The sequence below is a fragment of the Dermochelys coriacea genome, chromosome 7 (genome assembly GCF_009764565.3).
Source record: "Dermochelys coriacea isolate rDerCor1 chromosome 7, rDerCor1.pri.v4, whole genome shotgun sequence".
NCBI classification, from domain to species: domain Eukaryota; kingdom Metazoa; phylum Chordata; order Testudines; family Dermochelyidae; genus Dermochelys; species Dermochelys coriacea.
This window is the reverse complement of record NC_050074.1, coordinates 104,423,030-104,446,522: the sequence shown is the minus strand read 5'-3', so window position 1 is coordinate 104,446,522 and position 23,493 is coordinate 104,423,030. Positions and strand designations below refer to the sequence as shown.

Genomic DNA, 23,493 nt, shown 5'->3' with positions numbered 1-23,493 from the left:
ACTCAGAATCCTCTGTTAATGCTATCACTGCAGCACACACTACTGCCCTGTACACTCCAGCAGTCAAGAGTCTTTTGCATGAATTCAGAGTTAACTTGTCCTCTCAATTTCAGGGGTGGACCTGCTAGAATAGGGCTGAGGAATATTGTGGTAGGCACTGTATACAAATTCAGTAAGAGAGACTGTCCCTCCCCACAGAGCTTACTGTCTGAATAGATAAAAAAGACAAAAAGTGAAAGAGAAACCAAAAGATGAAGCAACTCTTATCAGGTCACAGAGCAGGTCAGTTGCAGAGCTGGGAGCAGAATCCAGACGGCTTCACTCCTAGTCATGTCCAATCCGCCAGACCACACTGCCTCTCAGATTGTCAAAAAGAAAAGGAGTACTTGTGGCACCTTAGAGACTAAAAAATTTATCTGAGCAGAAGCTTTCGTGAGCTACAGCTCACTTCATCGGATAGCTCACGAAAGCTTATGCTCAAATAAATTTGTTAGTCTCTAAGGTGCCACAAGTACTCCTTTTCTTTTTGCGAATACAGACTAACACGGCTGCTACTCTAAAACCTCCGATTGTCCACACCAATGAATACCACAAGAGGCAGTATGGCCTAATGGATAGAGCACTGGACTGGGATTCAGGAGACCTCTGTTTTATTCTGAGTTCTGCCACCAGCCTGCTGGGTGATCATGGGCAAGTCACTTCAGGGACTAAAGGTGCTTTTGAAAGTCACACTAGATGCCCATATACATCTTTAGGCACATAAATACTTTGAAAACTCTGGTTCTTCCCCATATGTTTCTGTTTCCCCATTGTAAAATGAGGATAATGATACCTCCTTTGTAAACTGTTTTTAAATAAATGGCTAAAAAGTGCCATATGAGATACTATTATTAAAATAACTTGTAATTCATAGCATGTTGCATAGGAAAAGAAACCCCTGGCTCATGATGTCCTGAAGATGATTATTCTTACTCTTTTTTACACTGCCAACCAGCCTTGTAGGACCTCCCTGAGAGATCCTGGCTCCATACATTTTACATTCACTATAAAGATAAGGAAGACCACACCCCAAAAGAGTGGATAAGGGGAGAGGAAGGCAAGAGTTCCAATGACAGGATCATGAGTTTGTTCTGGTGGTTCTAGGGCCAGGCTGGACCTCGATTCATACCCTCAGAAATCATTAGATTTTCACCACTGAGTCCACCTGAGCTTGGCTGCTCCAGTCCAGACAGCAGAACTTCAGTCCCTTTTCAATGAGAGGCACTCCTAAGCCATCCTCCTGAGGATTGTCCTTGGTAGTTAGTTTCTCACAGATGGGCTCTGCCCAGGGGACATCATGAAGGAGACAGTAGAGACTCCTAGCAAACCTCCCTTATGTGACCTGCCTCTTGTTACCCATATGGCTCGGGTCCCTCTTAAATCTCCCAGACTGGAGGATGCTTTGAAAAAGCTGCCGAGAGAAAGGCAGGTAGAAGAACTGCACCAGCATGACCAGTCTTCACTCATCCCTGCCTGACTCCCAACACCATGGCCAATCAGGAGCGGTGTCTGCTTGGGTTGTTGCTAAAGGTTAGATTGTTTAGTGATTCTGTTATATTCTAATCAAACCCACAACCTCCCAAATTCAAAGTCTCTATCTTCCCCAACCTATTCCTAATTAGTGTGCCACCTCATTTGAGAAATAATCTCCTTAATGAGTTCCACTGGTTCTGCACCTAGTTTATGTTTCTCAGACATTTTTAGGTAGATACACCAAGTGCTAGTGAAGGATCAAACCAAGGGATCAGTTACACCAAGGCAGTTATCAACCCATGATATGACACCTTGAATATCCAAGTGGCAGCATATGTATGCATTAGTCACACATTTCTAGAAAAAATTGTCACAGTTCGGCCTAGGTGTTACTCTATTGACTCCACAACTATTTGAGGTCATCAGGGTTATACCAAGATGGCAGTTGACCCCATGACTATGGGCTTGATCCTGCCAGATACCACAATGGTGCTGAACACCCTTGATTCCCACTGACTTCACTGTGAATATAGGATGCTCAGCATTTCACAGAATCATTTTTCACCTTCCAGGATCAAGCCCCATCTCACCTCAGATTCTCCTGGCTTCTCATTTCAGTAAAATGTGATTTTCTTTTCCTGTCTTCCTAATCACCAGTGCCCTTAAACTCATGTACTAGTCTGTAACATTTTGAACTTTAGCTGGTTTCCTTTTCAGCAATTTGATGTTAAACAGCTGCACTTGTTCTGAGCAGATTTTTTCCTGTGCTCCATTTATTCTTACAAACCTCCAATCCCCATTACAGGAACATTCAGATTATTATGACTATCGCTGCTTAGAATCATATTCTGCAGTGTTTTTATTTCCAGGAATTTTAGAACATTGCCATAACAGTTTTCCGCACCACATTTCCAGTACCTATATGCTGTTTTATTCCAGCCCTCTCTCCATCCTCATTTATGTCCACTATTCTAACAATGTTTATACAGAACCTTTCAGGCAGAGACCTGAAGTATTTTACAAGCAAACAATCGATTAAAATATACATCAGCCCTACGAAGGTGGCTTAAATATCACCATCCCCTTTGCAGAGAACAAGTTGAAGAACGATCCTGCCGTTAATTTAGGCCTAAGGGTCAGATTTTTTAAGGTATTTAGATACCTAGCTCCCATTGAAATCAATGGGAGCTAGGTCTTAAATACCTTTAATAATCTATCCCTAAGCGATTTGCCCAAGAATACATAGCAAAAATCAATGACAGAAATAGAAACAGAATTCAAGATTACGAGGGGCAGATCCTCAGCTGGCATAAAGTGTCCTCGTGCCACTGACTTCAGTAGGGTGTTGATTTCAATGGAGTTATGACACTTAAACTGGCTGAGGACCCGCTTCCAAACATGCAAACTCCTGACCCACTATACAACATTCCCTTTCAGTAAAACAATCATCCGCTTGGGTTTGGTTTAGCTTTCAAGACATTAATGTTCTTTTAATCTTTCCAGACTAACTTTTTAAGGCCTCCTTTGACATGTCTAAACATAGCAAATACAGTTTCATCCTGCTATTACACAGCATCTCTCAGACTCCAAGTGACCTGCATAGCATCTTATGGTAATGAATTAAATAAGCACAGGGAAATGTAGCAGCCGTCATGCACTAAGCAGCAGGTAAAACTCAACCTTATCTGATATCTAAACAGGTGTTTAAATACTATAGATTTTCATCAGTGACATTACATTGCCTTTGTATAACTCAATTTTTCACAGAAATCGTCTCAAGTTAGACAAGTGCCATATCGGGGATGTTATGTCTCAGTCTTCCATTTAAATGATGGATCCATTTATGTATTTTTAAAAGAAATCAGAATAATTTAATTAAAGTAGATCCCACAAGTCTAATGCAAGCAAACAGCTTGAAGATTAGGGGCCGGATCCTGCTGGGTATTAAGGCAGCTTTATGTGGTTCAAGCAGTGTAGAGCATTCCTAAAGAGGCGTACCCGGACACTGGAGAAGCATTCGCTTCTGCAGAGCCCGCCCTCCCATGCAATCTCACTGCCCGTGACAGCAAAGGGGACGTGGCTGGGAAAAGGGGGATATCTGGAGCATGCCTGCACTCCACTGATTCCTGGCTGCTGCAATGGCCCCTTGGGGCTATTGACAGGTGGCATTAATTAGAGCAACCTGCTGGGGACTGACCCAGCAGCCAACCAATCCCAGGAGTGGTTGGGGATAGGAGGCATCTTTCCACTATCCCTCTTCAGCTGAATGGAGAGGAATTGGCTAAAGGGATAGAGCTTTTTCTATTATATAGTATTAAAATATGAATTTTGCTTCAAAAGAAACCCAATGTGTGACAATTCACACTTATTTTTTTAGCCTATTTTTTACTCTCTTTCTCTCTTTTATAGTTTTAATCCGTAGAGCATCAATAAAGTAGAGCACGAAATTGAGCCATGTTGTTACACATGACATCAAAGCTCTCACTTGTATAGTTCATGGTCAGTGGTTTAAAAGCAAGCCTAGATTTCTTATATAGCTTTTGGCATGTTCTTTACAATGTAGCTTTCACACTCCCAATATGTAATTGTGAAGGTCAGGCTAGTGGCTAATTGAATTGCTATGTGGCGATAACAGCTTGTTGTGTTACAATGAAATTTTGAAGATTATAAAAAGAAAGCCTTTTCACCGAAATGTTTAAATTTCACACATAAATGCTTTAGATTTATTTGAACTGGGCCCTGGTAATTCTGAAGATTCCCAATCTACATTCAAATAATATTCACCTCAGGTGCCTAGAGTGGATTGCCAGAACCTCTGGTAGATTTGTCCTCTGCCGAAATAGTCAGGGTGAGAATTTAACTACCAGAAATATTTTGAAGGGCAGATTTAGAATGCTGAATGCAAGACTTCAGTGTAGAAAGTAGTAATGAAACATGGTTCGATGATTCTGAAAAATACTTTCGGCAGAGGAACAACACTTATGGTTTTGTACAGTATAGACTCTCACGGCTTAATATTTTTGCAGTCATAAAACTGCCAAATAAAACATTATTAGAAGTTACTTTTACTTTGACAAATGTACAGTCAGAAAAGTTTTTGCTTGTTGAGAGGCCTATTGTGATTTTCATTACTGTATTTTGGAGGTGAAGCAATACTAACCAATTTATCAATCTTGACAGTATTCTAACTGTTATCTGCCTTGCAAAAGCTCTATGGGAATTGTGCTTAAACAACTGTTTTTCCTGTTAGAAACCAGACAGCCAGGGAAAGTAGCTATAATCAGTTTGAATTCACCTCTGGCTGATCATTTGCTCTGTTTCCTTTTAGCCTGCTACCTCATTAATAAAAATTTATCAGATTGCTGAGAGTTCAGGTTACACAGTTTACTATTTAGTACTTGATGTTAATCCAATGCTGACTACAGAAAAAATTAAAGAGGGAACAAATACTAGAGAAAGGGATGAAAAGGCCAGACCAAAGGTGATGCTAGGGTAAGGAGAAACATGGTAGCAGTTATATTGTGCCCTGTAGTGATTACCAGCATCTAAGAAAATTGTAGATAAGAAGCGAAACTAGATTACTCTGTGTTTAAATTTGTTGCACAAAACGGAACATCCTCCGCAAGTGATAAGTGAATGAAGATACATGACTAATGCTGCTGTTCAAAATACACAGCTGACATTCTGTTTCCTACTGATTTTTTGGTTAGATTATAGGGACCCTGTCTGGAATGGCTTACAAGTGTCTCAGAGAAGTATCAAGTCTGTATTGCCTGATGATGGAATTTCATTAACTCATGACATGATTTCAGGACTCTGACTTTTTAAAAAATACATTTATAATGTGGTTTTGTCCTTTGACAGACTATGGAAATGATTTTTAATACCAGATAGTGGGAGCAGATTGGGTACCAAGGCAATATTGAATGTAGGGAGCTGGGGATCACTAATTGATTACATCAGCCCCCAGAAAGGCTGATCAGGGATGGACCCAGGATGATACAGCAGAATCGCCAAACTGTGGGATTACCAAACCCAGTTAATTGCCAACAAACCAAAATAAATTCATGAAATTTATACCCAAGCATAAATATATTCATTCCCTGTTTCCAGTCCTTTATGTGTATACTGTAGCATCACTGCTAACAACTTATTTTGTTAGCTGTTAGCAGTGATGCAACTCAGCCACATAGCTTTAAAGAATTTGAAGTGGCCCTTACGTTTGACCTTAAAATGATGGAGGAGTGCTTCCAGAAATGGTGCCTGAGACCAGATCTGGACAAATTGATAGTCTCTGCTTTCCACCTTGACATTAGAATTGCACAGTACATTCTATCAAGTTTTGTGGTGAAACTGTGCATTATGACCCAAAGCTAACATATCTCGGTGTTATTCTTGACTGCATATTGACCTTTCATGATCACTTCAAGAAAGTAGCCTCTAAAGTGAAGTCTCATGTCAAATTATTCAAAAGTTAGTGGGAATAAGCTGAGGATCAATGGCTCTGTCCTATGAATGTTGGCCTTGGACCTGGGTGTAGTCAGTTGCAGAGTACTGTGCACTCGTGTGGACAAGAAATTGCCATAAATCAACTTGTGGACAGGCAGCTGCATCAGACCATGTGAATCATCATGGGAACTTTAAAATCAACACCTCTACCGTGAGTTTTTGTATTAGCAAACATCAAATCTCCATCTACCCATCAAGATATAGCTACATCACAAGAATTTAAACATACCAAAGACTACCCTGAACTTCCCATCTGGCAGGTTATGGATAACATACCTCAACACCACCTGAAATCACGAAAACCACTATGGGCCACACACAACCAGCTCATGTCTCTGTGTCTGGCCAGGGAATGGCGAAAGTGTCTGAACCTCATCTACCATTCCAAATTAGCACATTATTACTGACATAACAAGCCACCTTCCTGGTTTTGACCTGACATGCAGATTTTGGAGCACACTGAACTACATCTGAACAAACCCTGGAAAATGCAGCTACTTGATGCACAAGTTGAAAATCAAAGGCTCCCCTTTGTGCGACTGCGGTGAGAACATCCAAACCATTGAACCCATCATAACACAGTGTTCCAAATAAGCACTCATAGGTGAACTGGATGATACCCACAACATCACAGAGGAGGTATTGAAATAGCTTGTGGACCTACAACTGCATCTGTAGAATGTTGCTCTGCAGATGCCATATGTGGGTCCATGTGAGAGACTGTTAATAGCACTGGGTTCTGAAAAGCGTAGGAAACGTAAAAGATAATGCTGGATGACTGATGTTGATTGATTGATGTTGCTAGTTAGACTCAAGGGTTAAGTTCAGAAGAAATTACTATTGGCATCTAGTTTGCATAAGGGAAGTCACAGTATTTCTTTAAGTAATTCCTGCATCAAGCCCATTTCTTCTGGTTGAGCTTGAGCAAATGTCCCTAAAAGAGAGAGATGTACTTTGTACTGATAGCACCAAATGCAAGAGAGGGCTACTTCAAACTCAGCCCTGAGAAAGCCCTGGGGGAAGGGGAGGACTGGCTGGTTGATGTTTTTGGGCTTGAGCCTGGTCTTTGGATCAGTTGATCATATGATAGCCTGAGGGGAAGGGGCAGGACTTCCTGAAGAGGGAACCTGCTCCATCCATGAAGAGAAGGAGAGTGACCTGCTGTGAATTTAAAGAAAATCTATGGACAGAGAGGACTGGGGAAGGACATCTCAACACAAGGCAGATGTAAAAACCTGGTTGAAGTTACCTGCAGCGAGAGACAGGAACAGAAGCCTTAAGAGGAAGAGGCTTGAGGACATGCCAGTCAGCAGGACCTGGGTTTTGGGAAGGAACTCCTGAGTGCAGCCAGGGGCTGAACAAATTGTAGAGTTGAAGGAAGACTTGTTTTCAATTGACACTTGAACTACAATGTTCTCTTAATAAACCAGACCCCAAGAAGGCACGTTATTTGACTAGCAAATGACTTCATGCAGTTTTTGAGAAGATCAAGAAGGGGAAAATAAGAGAGCAGCAGTGGGAGATATGAGACTGGGTCAACATAGCAGCAACCAACTTACCTCCAGAGTGAGCTCGCTCTCTCTGTGTGTGTGCAGAATGGGAGGCTGCATGGACTAGCCCTGCCTGTCCAGTACCATGGGTACATACTTGAGCAGTTAGATCAAAGCTAGTTTAGGTATGTCCACACATGCTACAATCAACCCTCCCCATTTCAGTGCAGATGTACCTTAAGAGGAGAAGAGTGAATCCAGTTGAGATCAATCCCATCAGGGTCATCAGGTGAGCCAACAAAACCTTGTATTCAAAAGGAATCCAATGCTGCTGATAGATCTAAAGAGGATCAGTATGGACACCTAGGGTGAAATCTTGATCTCACTGGAGACAATGTGAGTTTTGTTATTGACTTCAGTGGAGCCAGGATTTCAAGAGGATATTACTGACCAAGATTAGTGCAGTCTCCATAGTAAAAGAGATCAGGGAAACCTGAGGATTCTATTGGATGCCAGAGTTGTTTTGCCACTGTATTCTCAGTAGTTTTGTCCAAAAAGGGGAGGTAATTTTTATTCTGTACCATCAATTTAAATAGCTGAAATGGAAAACTCTTGCATTTCTGCAATTAGTAAACTACTCTGAGCGCACACGGAGTTCTACAATACTTTGCCATTAGAAAAGAAAAAGACCCTTGTGCTAGTTTGCAGGCTGTAATTGTTTGGGTAAAACAGACATCTCAAATTTTTGAAGTTTTTGTCCCATCCCTCCCAGACATGATGGACTTTGATTCTCATGACAGCTGTAGCAAAAATGCAGCCTTAAGCATCATTTAATTATAGTGATTCAGACATCCAAGTCAACATCAACTGCTTAAGTGATTCAGGGCATAGAGCATATGCCCAACAAAGGAGCATTCAAGTGACCTTAGGATATAACCTTTAGGGTAAATTTCCACTGACACATAGGGAATTTGGCATTCATCAACCAATTCACAATAGAAATTGTGTGCTTAATTCTCCAGGCACTTCACTGCATATTTACCCCTGCAGACTGAAATGTTCCACTGATGAAATGTAAAGCCAAGACAAAGGTAAATGGAAATGTCTTTATATGATTTGTTCATATGGGTCACAGCACTAGGGGAAAAAGTGTTCCTAACAGAGCTATATTCTGTATTTACACTATATTGACAAGACAAAATGTAGTTATACTCTTACATACTAGTGTCTCTGTTGGCAAAACAGTACAAATTTGGTTACATTAGGGTGACAAGATGCCCCTAAATTATCAGGACTGTCCCTATATTAGGGGCTTTGTCTTATATACGCAACTTACGTCCCCCTTCCCCCCGAAAAAAAGGGTCCTGATTTTTCACACTTGCTATCTTGTCACCCTAGGTTATATTCATGAGGTGGACAACATGATTTGTTCTTAAACATTTCTTGTAAACAACTAGAACAAAATAAAATGTGTTTTCATTTGAAAAGTAATGTTTGTCCATGTCAAGGCAATTATAGAAAATGGCTGCTGTAAATCTGAATATGATCTGGTTCTGGATAAATCTGGTACTGATCAGGAATGCACCACAAAAGTAACATACTAGGGTCTCTAGAAGCACAAATTTTGTCTACTAAACTGTTTAAAAAAATACCAACAACACAGCTTTGTGTTTTAATTGTTAATAGTGACAAACCGCTGAGGAGGGTTGGAAAATTTACAGTCTGTTATAACTAATGCTACTAACACTTGAACTGTGACCTTGGTTCTCCCAAAAAACAATTAAATGTATCTATAATATATCTGAATTATAATAAAGGATGCCAAATGAGCACTGATAGTCTCCTATTGCACACAGGGATTTTCTGGAAGCTAAATGAAATGCTGACATAAATCTGTTCTGTAATCTCATGGTTGTTTCCTACTAAAGGAAGAACTGGAATGCAATGTACTAAATTACTAGGGCATAAGGATATGTTGCTTAGGTTTTTGAAAAAGCAGTTGTACTGCTGGCAAAACAGAGCTAGTTCTGTCACAAGCAATTTATTACATCAGTAATTCAACTTTTTTTTTTTTTAAATAAAGTCTGCCTCTGTGCAGAACTCAGCTAGCACTGGGCTGGAGACAAACAGCTCCAGAGTTTAATTAGGGTCTGTTTACATCTAAGAGATAATTTCATTTTCTTCAAATGGTTAAAGATATCATTCCAGATGGGTCCGCTGACTCTGCAATTTAACATCCTTCTGACCTTAGAGTCTATGAGACTGTAAACAGCAGGTTTGAGAAATGCAAAGCAAAGTCTGTTCAACTGAAAGCAACCCAACGGAGGTCAGGAAATTCAGAGTTAACTCAGTGTTTGACTTGCCCTATGGTGACTAGGTTCTAAAAGGTCTCTGGAATAAGGAGGGGAGAACCAATTTGCATAAAATAAAAAATCCTCCCCGCTGACCCCCATACTCCCTGATCTCTGTCCCACTTCCATCATGACTCTTTGCTTGTTTTAACACTAAACTTCAGACCAACTTTTTTTTTTTTTAACTTTTCTGTAGTGTTGGGATAAATGGTTTTTCACTTCCAGATTCAAGCTGAGATTGGCACCAAAGCCAAAATGCTGTTCTCATGGCACATCTAGCTGAGACCAGGAGCCAGATTGCTGGAAATCTCATGAGAGAGAATGTTTTCACAGCCCAGAAATGGGATTGTGTTGGAACACCTAATATATAAGGGTTAAGCATAAGCTTAAGCTTTTCTAGATTGTTGTTAATGGGTTTTAATCTAAATGTTTTATCGTTACTAGTGTACTGTTTGGATTTAATTTCTTTTGTTCTATGTCCGTCATAAAAACAAAAGCAAAACAAAAAACAGATGACAAAATAACAAAGCTCCCCAAACGTTTCTGAGATTTGACACTACTGAGCAGAATGGATCCTCCAGAGACCTTAATCAACCATTTATCATGCAAATATATATTTAGATGATTTATAAAATCTGTATTATTACCAGACTTCCTTTGATATGCATTCTTAAAACTCATTAACACTAATAGGCAATACACAAGAGGTGGAAACAGACCCCCCCCAAACACATTATCGAAAAAAGAGAAAATAAAAAGAAATTCACACAATAGATAGTTTATCTGGCAGACATGCAGCCTTTATAATTCAAATTACTAAGACTGTCCATGGCATTGTTTTTAAGAGAACAAGTATAATAATTAGCAATGTGAAGCCTTAGTGACCGTGGCTGGAATTTTCAAAAGGGCTCGACTTCCGTTTAAGAATCTAAATAAATGGCCAGAAAAGTTCAGCAAAGTAGGTGAATGTTGGGTGCTGAGCTCTTTTGAAAATATGGTCCTAAGTGTCATTATGGGAGCTCCTGGGTTCAGACAACTTTTGCAAATCTGGCCCCAATGGCAGGTATTGAGCACTTTCAAATCTGGCTTTTAATAAAAGCATAGGATGACCCAGTTTAAAAAAAAGAGAACAAAAAGTTTGAGAATTATCAATGCAAAAATGTGGGAAGGTTTGGAAAAAAAAGGTGAAAGTAAATTAAAAATTGCAAGTCAGAGGTGCACAGAAAACATTACAACAAACTGCACTAATAATCAGCTTGCTAGAATGTAGGCTAGATGTATGCACATGAACCACAACCAATTTCTCCTCATCATCAGCAATATAGACATGCAACTAATGGTAAAAAAGAAAGAATAATATAGGGCCCAATGTTTAAACTTGGACACCCAAGTTAAGGCATCCAAAGAGGCATTGCAATCCCTCTATGCTGCAGCAGCTTAACTCAACCGTATTTCAGTCATATGGGAACTGCCCCTCGACAAACAAAACAAAAAAAATCCCACTCTTTCAAAATGCACTAAAGGGTTACATTTTCAAAACAACTCTACTTCTAAGCCAGAACAAATTTTTCTAGATCTAATACAACTTGGACAATTGGGTTGACGGTATAAAGAAATCACAGACAGTATGTTGCAAATGGGAAACCTGTATTCATGAAATCTTCATAGCAAAGTCTCTTTTAGCCTCTCATGGGAAAAAAAAAGGAGTTGTGGACACCTGGCAGTATCAACACTGAAACACAATTATGTTTTCACGTTAAAATTTTATTTAGTCTTAATTGTAACTAATGCACCCCAGCTCTGAGTGAGGAACATTCAGTTGTGCATAGAAGAAATTAGAACATACTTTGTAAAAGTAATGCTCTTTTAAAATAGCATTTTAAAGAATCCCTCGATAGTTTTCTTTTTTCTTTTAACAAAATCGAGATTGAGCCAATTAAATTAATTTGGGAGGGTAACTAAATAGATTCTAACCAGGTAATATTTTTATCTCGTCCAGGTTACACCATCTGTTCCTTCCCCTTAGTCACTTTCTTTCTCATTTAACTGTAAAAGTTTTCAATTTTAGTTAAAAATGTGTTGATGATGGGGGGGTGCTTTTATGATTTTTCTAAAAAGTTTTCTCCAAACCTCAGCAGTAAATGAATGTGCAAACAACATATTTTTTCCAACCTCAGGTAGAATTTCTACTGCATGCTAAATTGTTTCATATTCTCCATGTTCTTCTCCTCCTTCCCCCCCACAAAAGTCAATAATTAAAGTGAGATGAAAGGCAATTAACCAAAATTAGTCATTTCCTACTGGGAGGAATAGTCCTGCTAAAATCCTGTAAACTAATTAACAATAGCCAAGAGTTTAACGAAGAGTTGGTTCCAATTCCATTTTCCTTTTTTTCTTCACTGAGTTTATGACCACTGTATAAGTAACCAGATTCTCTAGGCCACAAACCATTTAATACAGCAATGTGCCCAGCCAACACTCAACAGTATACTGTCATCAGAGAGTCATAGTGTCCGAGTCTCCACTTCCTTGTACCTTGTGTAGTCATCTATATCCACACCAAGTGGCTTTACAACGTTACCAAATAAGAAAGATAGCATTTTCCACCCAATTTACATTCTCTCTGTAAAGGTGCAAATGAGCTATAAAGAATCAGACTTTTGGAGAGAAATTCATGGTATTGCTGCTGCCACTTTATACTGCCACAGGTGGCATAATTAACTCTCTACCTCCTTCAAAGGTGCTCCCCCATTGCAGGGGGTGTGCCAGAGGTGCATCATGGTGGGAAATGAGGTTGGGGCAGCTATTTCCTAGTGGTGCAACCCTAGGTAGTACATTGGCCTCCATATGGGCACAGGGATGAACAGTGTCTGGAACAGAAAGAGGGAAAAGGCCTGTTAAGGATATCCAGTCCAATTCTCTGCTAATGCAGAATTGTTTCCTACAGCATATTTAACAGTGTTTTGTCCCATTTTTTTTTCAAATTTCCAAAATCTGAGGATTCACGCACTGCCATTGGGAAACAAAGCCATAGATGCATACAGCTCAATGACTGCTCCCTTTCTTACTTGCAACCTTTTCTCCTTGCTATACCCTTGTGTACAATCCTAAAGCATCCCTGGCCTTCTTTGACATTATACCATTCAGATAGGTGTGTGGTGTGCACTTATTTCCCATTAGCCAGGCTACATATACATACCCCCTTCAACTCTTCCTCCTTCTCACAAGCCAATCACTCCAGCCTCCTGATGAGCTTCATTGCTCTTCTCGGAATCACTTCCTAGCATTTATTTATTAAGTAAAGCTCGGCTCATAACACAGAGGAGCTGATTAAAACTTGGTTCATTGATTTGCAGGATTCAGCACCAGACAATGGCAGTAGCTCCCCTGAAAATTCTCTAGCACAACTCTTTCCTCCGACTGTGGCTATTATTGTACAGGGCAGGTACAAATTGGAACAAATTGATAAACTAAACAGTAATAAGTTATCACGACCAGATAGTATTCACCCAAGAGTTCTGAAGGAACTCAAATGTGAAATTGCAGAACTACTAACTGTACTCTGTAACCCATTATTTAAATCAGCTTCTGTACCAAATGACTGGAGGATAGCTAATGTGATGCCAATTTTTAAAAAGGTCTCCAGAGTTGATCCCGGCATTTACAGGCCAGTAAGCCTGACTTCAGTACCGGGCAAATTGGTTGAAATTATAAAAACAAAATTGTAAGACACATACATGAACATAATTTGTTGGGGAAGAGTCAACATAGTTTTTGTAAAGGGAAATCATGCCTCATCAATTTACCAGAATTCTTCGAGGGGGTCAACAAGCATGTGGACAAGGGGATCCAGTGGATATAGAGTACTGAGATTTTCAGAAAGCCTTTGATAAACTCCCTCACCAAAGGCTCTTAAGCAAAATAAGATGTCATGGGATAGAGGGAAGGTCCTCTCATGGATTGGTAACTGGTTAAAAGATAGGAAAAAAGGGTAGTAATAAATGATCAGTTTACAGAATGGAGAGAGGTAAATAGTGGTGTCTCCCAGGGGTCTGTACTGGGCCCAGTCCTATTCAACATATTCATAAATGATCTGGAAAAAGGGACAAACAGTGAGGTGGCAAAATTTGCAGATGATACAAAACTACTCAAGATAGCGAAGTCCCAGGCAGACTGCGAAGAGCTACAAAAGAATCTCTCAAAACTGGGTGACTGGGGAACAAAATGGCAGATGAAATTCAATGTTGATAAATGCAAAGTAATGCACATGGGAAAACATAATCCCAACTACACATATAAAATGATGGGAGCTAAATTAGCTGTTACCACTCAAGAAAGAGATCTTGGAGTCATTGTGAATAGTTCTCTGAAAACATCCATTCAATGTGCAGCGGTAGTCAAAAAAGTGAACAAAATGTTGGGAATCATTAAGAAAGGGATAGATAATAAGATAGAAAATATCATGTTGCCTCTATATAAATCCATGGTACGCCCACATCTCGAATACTGTGGGCTGATGTGGTCGCCCCATCTCAAAAAAGATGTATTGGAATTGGAAAAGGTTCAAAAAAGGGCAACAAAAATTATTAGGGGTATGAAACGGCTTCCATATGAGAAGAGATTAGTAAGAGTGGGACTTTTCAGCTTTGAAGAGAGACAACTAAGGGGGGATATGATTGAGGTCTATAAAATCATGACTGGTGTGAAGAAAGTAAATAGGGAAGCATTATTTACTCCTTCCCATAACACAAGAACTAAGGGCCACCAAATGAAAATTAATAGGCAGCAGGTTTAAAAATAAACAAAAGGAAGTATTTCTTCACACAATGCACAGTCAACCTGTGGAACTCTTTGCCAGAGGATGTTGTGAAGGCCAAACTATAACATGGTTCAAAAAAGAACTAGATATATTCATAAAGGATAGGTCCATCAATGGCTATTAGCCAGGATGGGCAGGGATGGTGTCCCTAGCCTGTTTGCCAGAAGCTGGGAATGGGCGACAGGGGGAGGATCACTTGATGATTACCTGTTCTGTTTATTCCCTCTGGGGCACCTGGCATTGGCCACTGTCAGAAGACAGGTTACTGGGCTAGATGGACCTTTGGTCTGACCCAATACGGCCATTCTGATGTACTAACCAGCTGCATGAAGAAGGTTCTCAACTCCCACCTGTGTGCTCTGTGGCGAATGCAGGAATGCAGTGGGGTTAGTACAGATTGCTAGTTTGCTGTGCATGCCAGCTTTTTTTGCCAGCTGTAAAGACTGTTTATGCCTTATTCTTGATGCTCAAGACATTTCTAGGAGAATAGGACTTATTTTGTCATAAAGTTACTTGGATAGGAAATAAAGTACATGGTGGGCTGGGGGGCAGACTTTAAGGCGATCGTTACCTCTCCTACAGCAGGACACGAAGAGGACTGGATCATAGCCTCAAAGGCAGCCAGTTTTTAGACCCTGCCCCTTTTCTGTCATTGAAATGTCATCACAGTGACCCCTTCCTTCTGTATCTAGGAGAAAGGTGGGTCTGCTGCATAAGGCCCAATAGACACATCAAGGAATATGAACTATAAAATGCTTTTCTCTTCAAACCGATACTTATGCCTCTGGGATTAAAGGTGATAAGAAGATAAAATGAACATGGAATACAGGAATGGCCCCACAGTTAGTTCTATCCCTTTGGCTCCAGCCCATTCTTGTTATATCCAGCACTCATTAAGATTCTAGATCTGACATGTGGGCTTTTCAGCATTCTTTCTCTCTCAAAAAAAGTTTAAATTCAAAAGAACTAAAAGAGGCAAAAAAGTATAATTAAAAGACAAGTTTAGAAAGGAAATTGTGCCTTATTAAACACCTTTTTGTTGATACAATTTATTGATCACAGAAGCCCCACTCTTGTACTGGGACGTATGTTTTTGCTAGATGATATTTGAATCTCTGGAGCAGCAAAGGGACCCATGTTGTTCTTTTGATCCATAATTCTATATGAAATATTACGTCAAATATACTTTGCTAAAGTGTTAAGACTCTTTAAAGCATTTCCTGCTCATACAAAAGTGGCACGCACATCTTTCAGGTACCTTTTAAGACTAAAAGCTACAGGAAACTCGTTAATGGACAGATCCAACAGAGTTTAGGTTCCTGATCCCAGGAGGCTCCTGCCACTAAGTAATAATTTCCAAGACAAGTTTTTAATGTTAAATTCTTCAAAGAAAGAAGATGGCAATAATTAATGAAATCACTTTAAAATGAAAAACTCAAATGTTTTCCTTCATTACAGAACCACATTAGTGACTCCAATATTAAGGCTGCAGGGGCCTGTCCATTCCAACCTAAGTTTTTCCTACCCTTTATAGATCTTGAATAAAGACTTCTTCAGGGCTGATCCTATTTTAAAGCTTAATCTCAACCTGAGGGAGTTTTTTCTTCTTTTATAGTTTTGTAACACCCTGCGTAAACTACCAGAAATTAGAGGGCATGGATGGGAAGAGAATACATATACTGGAAGCAGAGACTGCCTGAGGAATGTATTGGGGCTTCTTTATATCCTCTTTCTTTTGATGTTTCTACTGTTCCAAGAATGTTTTCCAGGTAGGGAACATTCACCTAGCATTTTCTCAACTGATCATACTCTTAGCCTCCAAGCCTGCAAACATTTCAGGGTTCAGCGAGTAACCTACATATAAGAATAGTTCCAGAGATTATATATTTTGGTAAATACTCAAACTGGTAATTTTAGACTAACAAAATATTGTTCCAATTCTTTTATAAGAGTGCAAAGTATATCTCCTGGAATGTTTATTACAGACAGGCAGCAGCTACTTTGTAGTTAAATTTGAAGGTAAAGACAGAGGCTAAAAATTCCCATTGTAAGTCAATAACCTTTCCCCAAAAGAAACTGATCTTCCTGGAGCAAGCTCCTAGCTAAGTGGCAAGGCACTCTGGCAGGTTGGGCCTGTAGACTACAAGATGCAATGCCCAGACAAATAGAAACAAAGACACATTTTTCATATTAATTTGCAAAAACCCTGGAGGGCTCAGCAGGGTGTTTTCATTCCCTCAGAGGACGGTGCGGAGAATTTAGGACCCAGATTCCTGAACCTGCGAGTGTTGAGAATGTAGCTCTAGGGCTGCAGCTAACTATGGCACAGTAAGGGAAAATGGATAACCTTCTGAAGGTATTTAAGGACATATTCTCATTGCTACAAGGGTGGACCTCCCTTATAGTAAGAAGAGCCAAGCTGGCACAGAAATCCTACTGCATATCAGAAGGGATGAAGAAGGTACTGATTCAGGAAGTTGAATTAATGTTGAGACTAGGGGTAATCAAGGAATCGTTTAACCCTTGGTAGTCCTGTTCCCGAAACTCTAGGGGGGGCATCTGTTTCTGTGGGGACTTCAGACAGGTAAATGCCATTTCCTGCTTTGATGCCTTCCCTATGCTGCGGGTGGACGATTTACTAGAGAGTGTCTTAGCCAGACCAATATATTACTATTTTAGATATGACCAAATTCCTCTCAGATCTGGCAGATTCCTCTTTCCCCCTCACTCTCAGGAAAACACAGCTTTTGCTATTTCAATAGGTTTGTTCCACTTTGTCCACTTTCAACCATGATTTTGGGTTACATGGGGCCCAGCCATCTTCCAGAAGTTGATAGAGCAGGTATTACGATCTCACCATTGTTATGCAGTGGCATTTCTAGATGATGTTGTGGTCTGCCGCCAAGAGGGGCTTATTCACCTCTAAAAGCTGGCTGCAATACTGCAGTCCTCCCTGAGGTCAATCTCACAGCAAATCCTGAAAAAGTGCCAGGTGAGCAAGCAAGAAACCAAGGTAGAGACAATGGGTAGTACTCCCATCCCAAAGACTAAAAAAACAGTGGTGTGGTCCTTTTTAGTCATAGCCAGCTACTAAGATGATTTTTTCTGGAACTTCACTGTAGTGCCCCTCACAGATCTTGCCAAGACATCAATCCTTCAGCAGGTCACCAATGTGACTGGGCCTTCCAGGAGAAAAAGTAAACCGGATCCCCTTGGATTTCTGAATGTCACATCTCTCTTCCTAGAGTTGAGTTTGTGTGTACTCTGGTTTCTGACAATTGTTCTCATTTTTCCTCCCTCTCCTAACTCCAAAATGCCTTGTTTTAGAAACATGCACTTAGTCCTCCAGGGACTTAGAAATTAGAATGTTATTACTATTAAAAGCCTTTGGGCCAGCTCCTCAGAGAAGCATGGAGGAAAGGGGGTTGTGATCCATGTCTGGTGGGCCATCATTGCTGGCATAATTTAGAACTGAAGTATGGTTGGAGAAACTAGCCTCTGGATGTCCTCAAGATTATGGGAGCAGAAAGGTGGCTCTGAGACACCTATTCTCTACATGGGCCATGACCTGACCTTTTATCATGTCATAGCATGGTTATATGGTGTCTAAAGAGACCTTTCACTTCACTCAGTGCTTATCATACATGCCGGGAAGAACAAATGAAAGAAGCTGGATGAATAAAAAGAGAAGGTTTTAGTAGTTTAAATAATCTGGCTCTTCTCTAATTTTCAACCTCCCATAGTCTCCTTCTGAACAGACCCCCAAGGAGAGCCCTTCAGAGGTTGGAGATCAATGGAGGACCAGGAGGTAGATGGGGAGAAGCATAAAAGCCAGTGGAAAGCTAATGCAGCTTGAGGCTATGTTAACTGTTTCCCAACCTGCTCTGTTTTGGGTGAACCATCATTGAGGGCAGGTGAGGCCCAGAACTTGTGGTTGCTAGGGGAAACCCTGGCAGTTAATGGACCTGAGCTGTCAGCGAGCCCATATTGGCAGAGGGCTGCAAAGCCAACGTAGAGACACAGAGGTTTTGTGCGGATTTACAGAATTCTGTGCACAGCACTGCTTCCTAATCCACAGAGGCAGGGCAAACTGACAGAATAATTTGGGGAAAATTTCATGAGGTTTCCTCCCGCAGGGCCCTCTTGTGGTTTCTTACGAAGCTGCGGGGTGACCAGGTGCACAAGTACGAATTTGGTTGATGGTTAAAGGTTGTGTATATCATTCAGGCACTAAGATATAAAATCTGTCTGCCCATTGCTGATATGAAGTCAGGAGTTACCAATCACATTACCACTTCTTGTGGTCATGTTACCAATTTCTGTTTGTTTTTTAGTGTGTGTAATAGCTCTTATGTGCTGCTGAACAGAATTCTGCAAGGATATTTATTACCTATTGTTTTAGAAAAGTCAAGCTATTTTTCTTATGCAAACTTTAGAAATCGTTCCCTTTCCCCCACAAACACACCAATCTCTTTTCGTTGTTTGTCCCCTAGCTTGGTATGACTGGCCACTGGCCAGCACCTTTTTCTTTTCTTAACAAGAATGACAGTTTGCCTTTGAAGCAGATGCCAAAGCTGCTGTTTGGCTGATCAGCAGGGAGCTCTCCTGCATGACACTCCCTCTCCTCTCCTACCTCCTTTCCAAGAAACATGCAATCACTGCACCAGCAGAGAGGAAAGAGCCCTAAGCATGTTCACAAATCCTAAGACTGAAATGCTTCATAACTGACAGACAGTAAAATATACAAAAAAGCCCACGTATATGTAATATGGATGACAAAACATATGCACATCCAAGGTGGTGCGTTTCAGTTTCTAATATTGTAGAACAGGCTGAAAATTAGTGAACTGGGCCCGAAGTCCAAAACCTCTTGTAGAAAACACCATTGTATCTTTGATGTCCATAAAAGGTCAGGCTGTCAGCAGCAGCCTCCTAACACCATGCTTGAGTATCCACTCAGTATTGACTCAGAAAGAAGAGTGTCACCTATTGATTCGTCACCATAACTTCCTAGATTGCCTTGTTTTTTTCCCTCGGAAGACTCCCATCCAAATACTGAATAGGCCTGACTCTGCTTAGCTTATGAGATCTGATTTGTTCACAGCTCATGCTGGTATAGCTTCAAAAAAGCAAAAGTTTATCCCTCGCCCCATGCAAAGCCTACATAGCATTCACATCCCATTTCAGACTTCTTCAAAACAGGGTTAAGTTGGGACATCATGCTTGTGCTGATCTGCACAGAAATGAACTTCACCAAAAGTGAAACAACAGAAAGCCTAGCACTTTATTTCCTACATAGTAATTTGGTCATGGCCTTTATTCTGGTCATTTCCCCTTATGATTGTTTGTGATGTCACACTGGCAAGATGACAGTAGTGGAAGTTCTGATACAAACGCGTGCACTGTATTATAACAGGGGTTGTTCAAAATGACAAATAATTCATTGCTTCTTATGGTGTTTTTCTCTCTTCCACACCAGAGAACTCAACATGGCAAATTTTGCTCTACTAACAAGTTTTATTGTTTCTACTTCTGGAGGGGTTTTTGTGGGAAGCTTTGACTGGCCTCATTGTGTAAACTTTTGCTTAAAAGCTTCCTGAGATAACAAACTACAGTATAATTTCCTCCCCACCAATTAATGCTAACTAATGTTTTCACTTACCCAGTAGAGGGGTTCATGATACAGCCACCTTTATCAGTAGATGCTTTGCAGATACAGCCCCTCTCCAGCGTATCATGGTTCATCCCAAAGTTGTGGCCCAGCTCATGAGCCAGGGTTACTGCTGCACCAAGAGGGCTGTCTGAATGATCCTTAAAGAAAAAAAAAAGAATCGTGAAGCCCATGTACAAGAAGGAATGAGATAAAAGAATACACTTTTGCTATGGATCCATCCTCAATATCCTAAATTGTTTTATAAGTCTCTCCATTATAATTGCAGCTACTCGATTGCTGTTAATGGATAAAATTACAAATTATCAACATCCCCTCTTCCCTCAACCATTTAGGTTGGGATTATCAAAGAAGCCTGTGGCATCGGGACACTCAATTCCCCATGGCAACTATGCATTCAGATAGCTGAGGCAGCTTTGACTATCTTCGTAGTCTCTCTTCTACAGCTAGAAATTCTCTCGTAACCCTTGCCATTTTATGTCCAAGAATTTGGATATTGCATAAACAGCAGAAAATGATTTGCAAATGTCCTAAAGGATGGGGATGGCAGTGGCATAAGTGGGAGGAATGGGTGAAAGAGGGCAGAACATCGTGTACTTCAGGAGCTCAATCTCCACAGTGCAGTGAAGAGATTTGGCTTTGTCTCTAACATCCACTACTAAGCTGAAGCAGAAATTATAGCAGCTGTGAGCTCAAGCAACCATTTTACAGGACCTCATTTTTAAGTAAAAAAGACAAAGTCCTCACGTGGCCTCTAGCTAATTCCTGTAAGTGTTTTACTTGGTGTAAAAGTAAAAAAAATAGAAACATTGGCATTGATCCTTGTGGGAATGTTGTTTTCCCAAATAAATGTTTCTGAGAAATGCACTGTGTGGTTTGATTAGGGGCTACTGATCAGATTAATGTTTTGGCCTGGCCATGAATAAAAGAGATCTTTCCACAAAGTTCTGTATGACATCAATCACTTTCCTTGGGAAAAAAAACATCTTTCTTATAAAAGCTCTCCCAAAAGGCATAAAACATGTAATAGAAATGCATGATTTACGTTTTATCAGTCAGTAAATGGAATTAGTATGTACTGCTGCCTTCTTTAAAAGAATAAATGAATATATTCATCTTAAATAACTTCTATTATTGTCTTAGCCAGCCTTAGGACTAAAAAAAAGTAAAAGGTAAAAAAGTGTCTAAAATATCAGCCTTATATAAGAGAAACCCTTAATAAATTATTTGGTTTAGATTTTATAGATTCCTTTTTCAACTCTCTTAATATTTTTAGTAAATCAATCAATTTTCAAGTAGAAAACACATTTGAAAAAAGAATGTAATAAGTTCAGAAGGCAAATGGCCACTGTTATTTGGCTCATGGAGTAAATTCAAAGAATTTTATCTTCAAAACAACCAAAAAGTGCTCTCATTTCAGGCTTTCCTGAATCTTGCAATATTTAATACAAAAATGTTGTTGCTAAATTTCTACTTATGCTTGAGTTGTGTGTGTATCGTATTTTAAAATGGATGTTTTAGGGGAAGCTAAACAGCAAATTTGTTGTTATTATGGCAAACTGCAGTGTACACATGTACATTTATAATGTTTTTTAAAAATGTTCTCTCATGACACTTACACACCAAGATGTCTTAATATCTAGTTTGATTGATCTCTGTGGGTCCATGCATTGAATTTCCCAAATATTTAATCAATAGCTGTAATTACACCTGACTACACAGAAGAACCAAAAGTAAAACAAGGGCTGCGGATTGACAGAACAATGATGTAATGTCCACACATTTTAACAAAGCAGCACAGAAGTCATACCTTTAAATTAGGGATCTGTAGCAGCCGCATTCACTTTTAGATGTGCTCAACATTTAGAACTTTCTTCAAATCCTGAACAACTTAGAGAGACAATAAACTGAGCCTGTAACAGGGTGGCTTGTCCCATGAGCTAGAAAGCCTGTGGCTAAGCCAGCTCTGATTAGAGCATGAGCCCTGCTGGAGAGGGATCAGGTGATTCTCCTATAAAGAGCAGCTGAAAGCTGCAGTGGAGGTGGGGGGAGATGTTCAGGGAGAGTAGAGATTGTTGGGTTTTGGGACAGACTCTAGCCAGGAAGGCCTGGGAGTAGCCTGTTAAATCAGGAGAGACCCTGAGCAAGCAGGGGAGAGAGTGCAAAAGTTCTCCAGGCAGAGAGGCCTAGGAGTAGGAAGAGAAACTTTTGTCTGTTGGATGTCAATTTGGGAGTTTGAGTTTCATTTTGAATTATTTTCTGTGAATAAACCCAGACTTGCAAGGAGGGGTTCTTTGACCACAGAAAAAGTGTGGAGAGCCTGTGTAAGAGGCCCTCAAAAGGGGGAAAGAGAGGCAGGGCTCTGAAGAGTGACCCCTCGCCACGAGGGGGTGCTCAGTAAGGGGCAACCCTATTACAGAACCCAGCTGTTACTTTCATGCTCACAGACATTTCTCTGCACAAACAGTGAGATTCTTCTTATTTCAACATCTCCTAAGATAATAATTTTTAAAATAATGATTTGCACAGTCCATGACAAAATTAGAGCAAGAAATGATCGGAAATGTAATTATTACAGCACATGCGGTTCTCATTACTTGCTTGGATCATTCTGAATGCTATCAGGTTTCTAGAGTGGGTTTTTAAAGACAAAGAATGTGATGTCTCAGCAAAAGAGGTTATTGGAAGACAGCATAAATTAAGACTATCCAAACAAACAGTAATATGCCCATTTTGATAGCGAGACCATTTAAGCTCAGCAGCACTTGAGAAATGAATAGACTTACAAGGAATGAGGCTTTGATTTATTCCTCTACATTTTTTTAAGTTAAGTTCAGTAGTAAAAGTCATTAGCAAACAGTTTCACAATCGCCAAACAGGAAATCTTCTCCTGTTGAACACGTTATAGGCTGTTATACCAAATACGCAGTTGCTTTCAACTGAACTCTGCTGCACTCCATTGAGATTCAGCTTGAACATTAATAATAAAATAAATTTGTCTAATGCTGTTGCAAACTAGCACTTCAGTCCTAGAACTAACTCCAGGCAGTCCTCATTTGTAAACCGGGACATTTACAAAAAACACTTTCCACTGAGGTGTTTCTTAAATTAAATAAATCTCAGTGGCTCAGTTCTGTACTT

The 23,493-nt window shown here is 40.1% G+C and overlaps 1 protein-coding gene across 1 annotated transcript in view; it reads right to left on the bottom strand.

Moving 5' to 3' along the window:
- The window catches only part of ADAM12 (ADAM metallopeptidase domain 12), a 374,238-nt gene that overhangs the window by 56,280 nt on the left and 294,465 nt on the right, over positions 1-23,493 (bottom strand). The window contains exon 14 of the mRNA XM_043518460.1: positions 20,344-20,492. Coding sequence (XP_043374395.1) covers positions 20,344-20,492 — 149 coding nt within the window. The remainder of the gene's footprint in view (positions 1-20,343; positions 20,493-23,493) is intronic.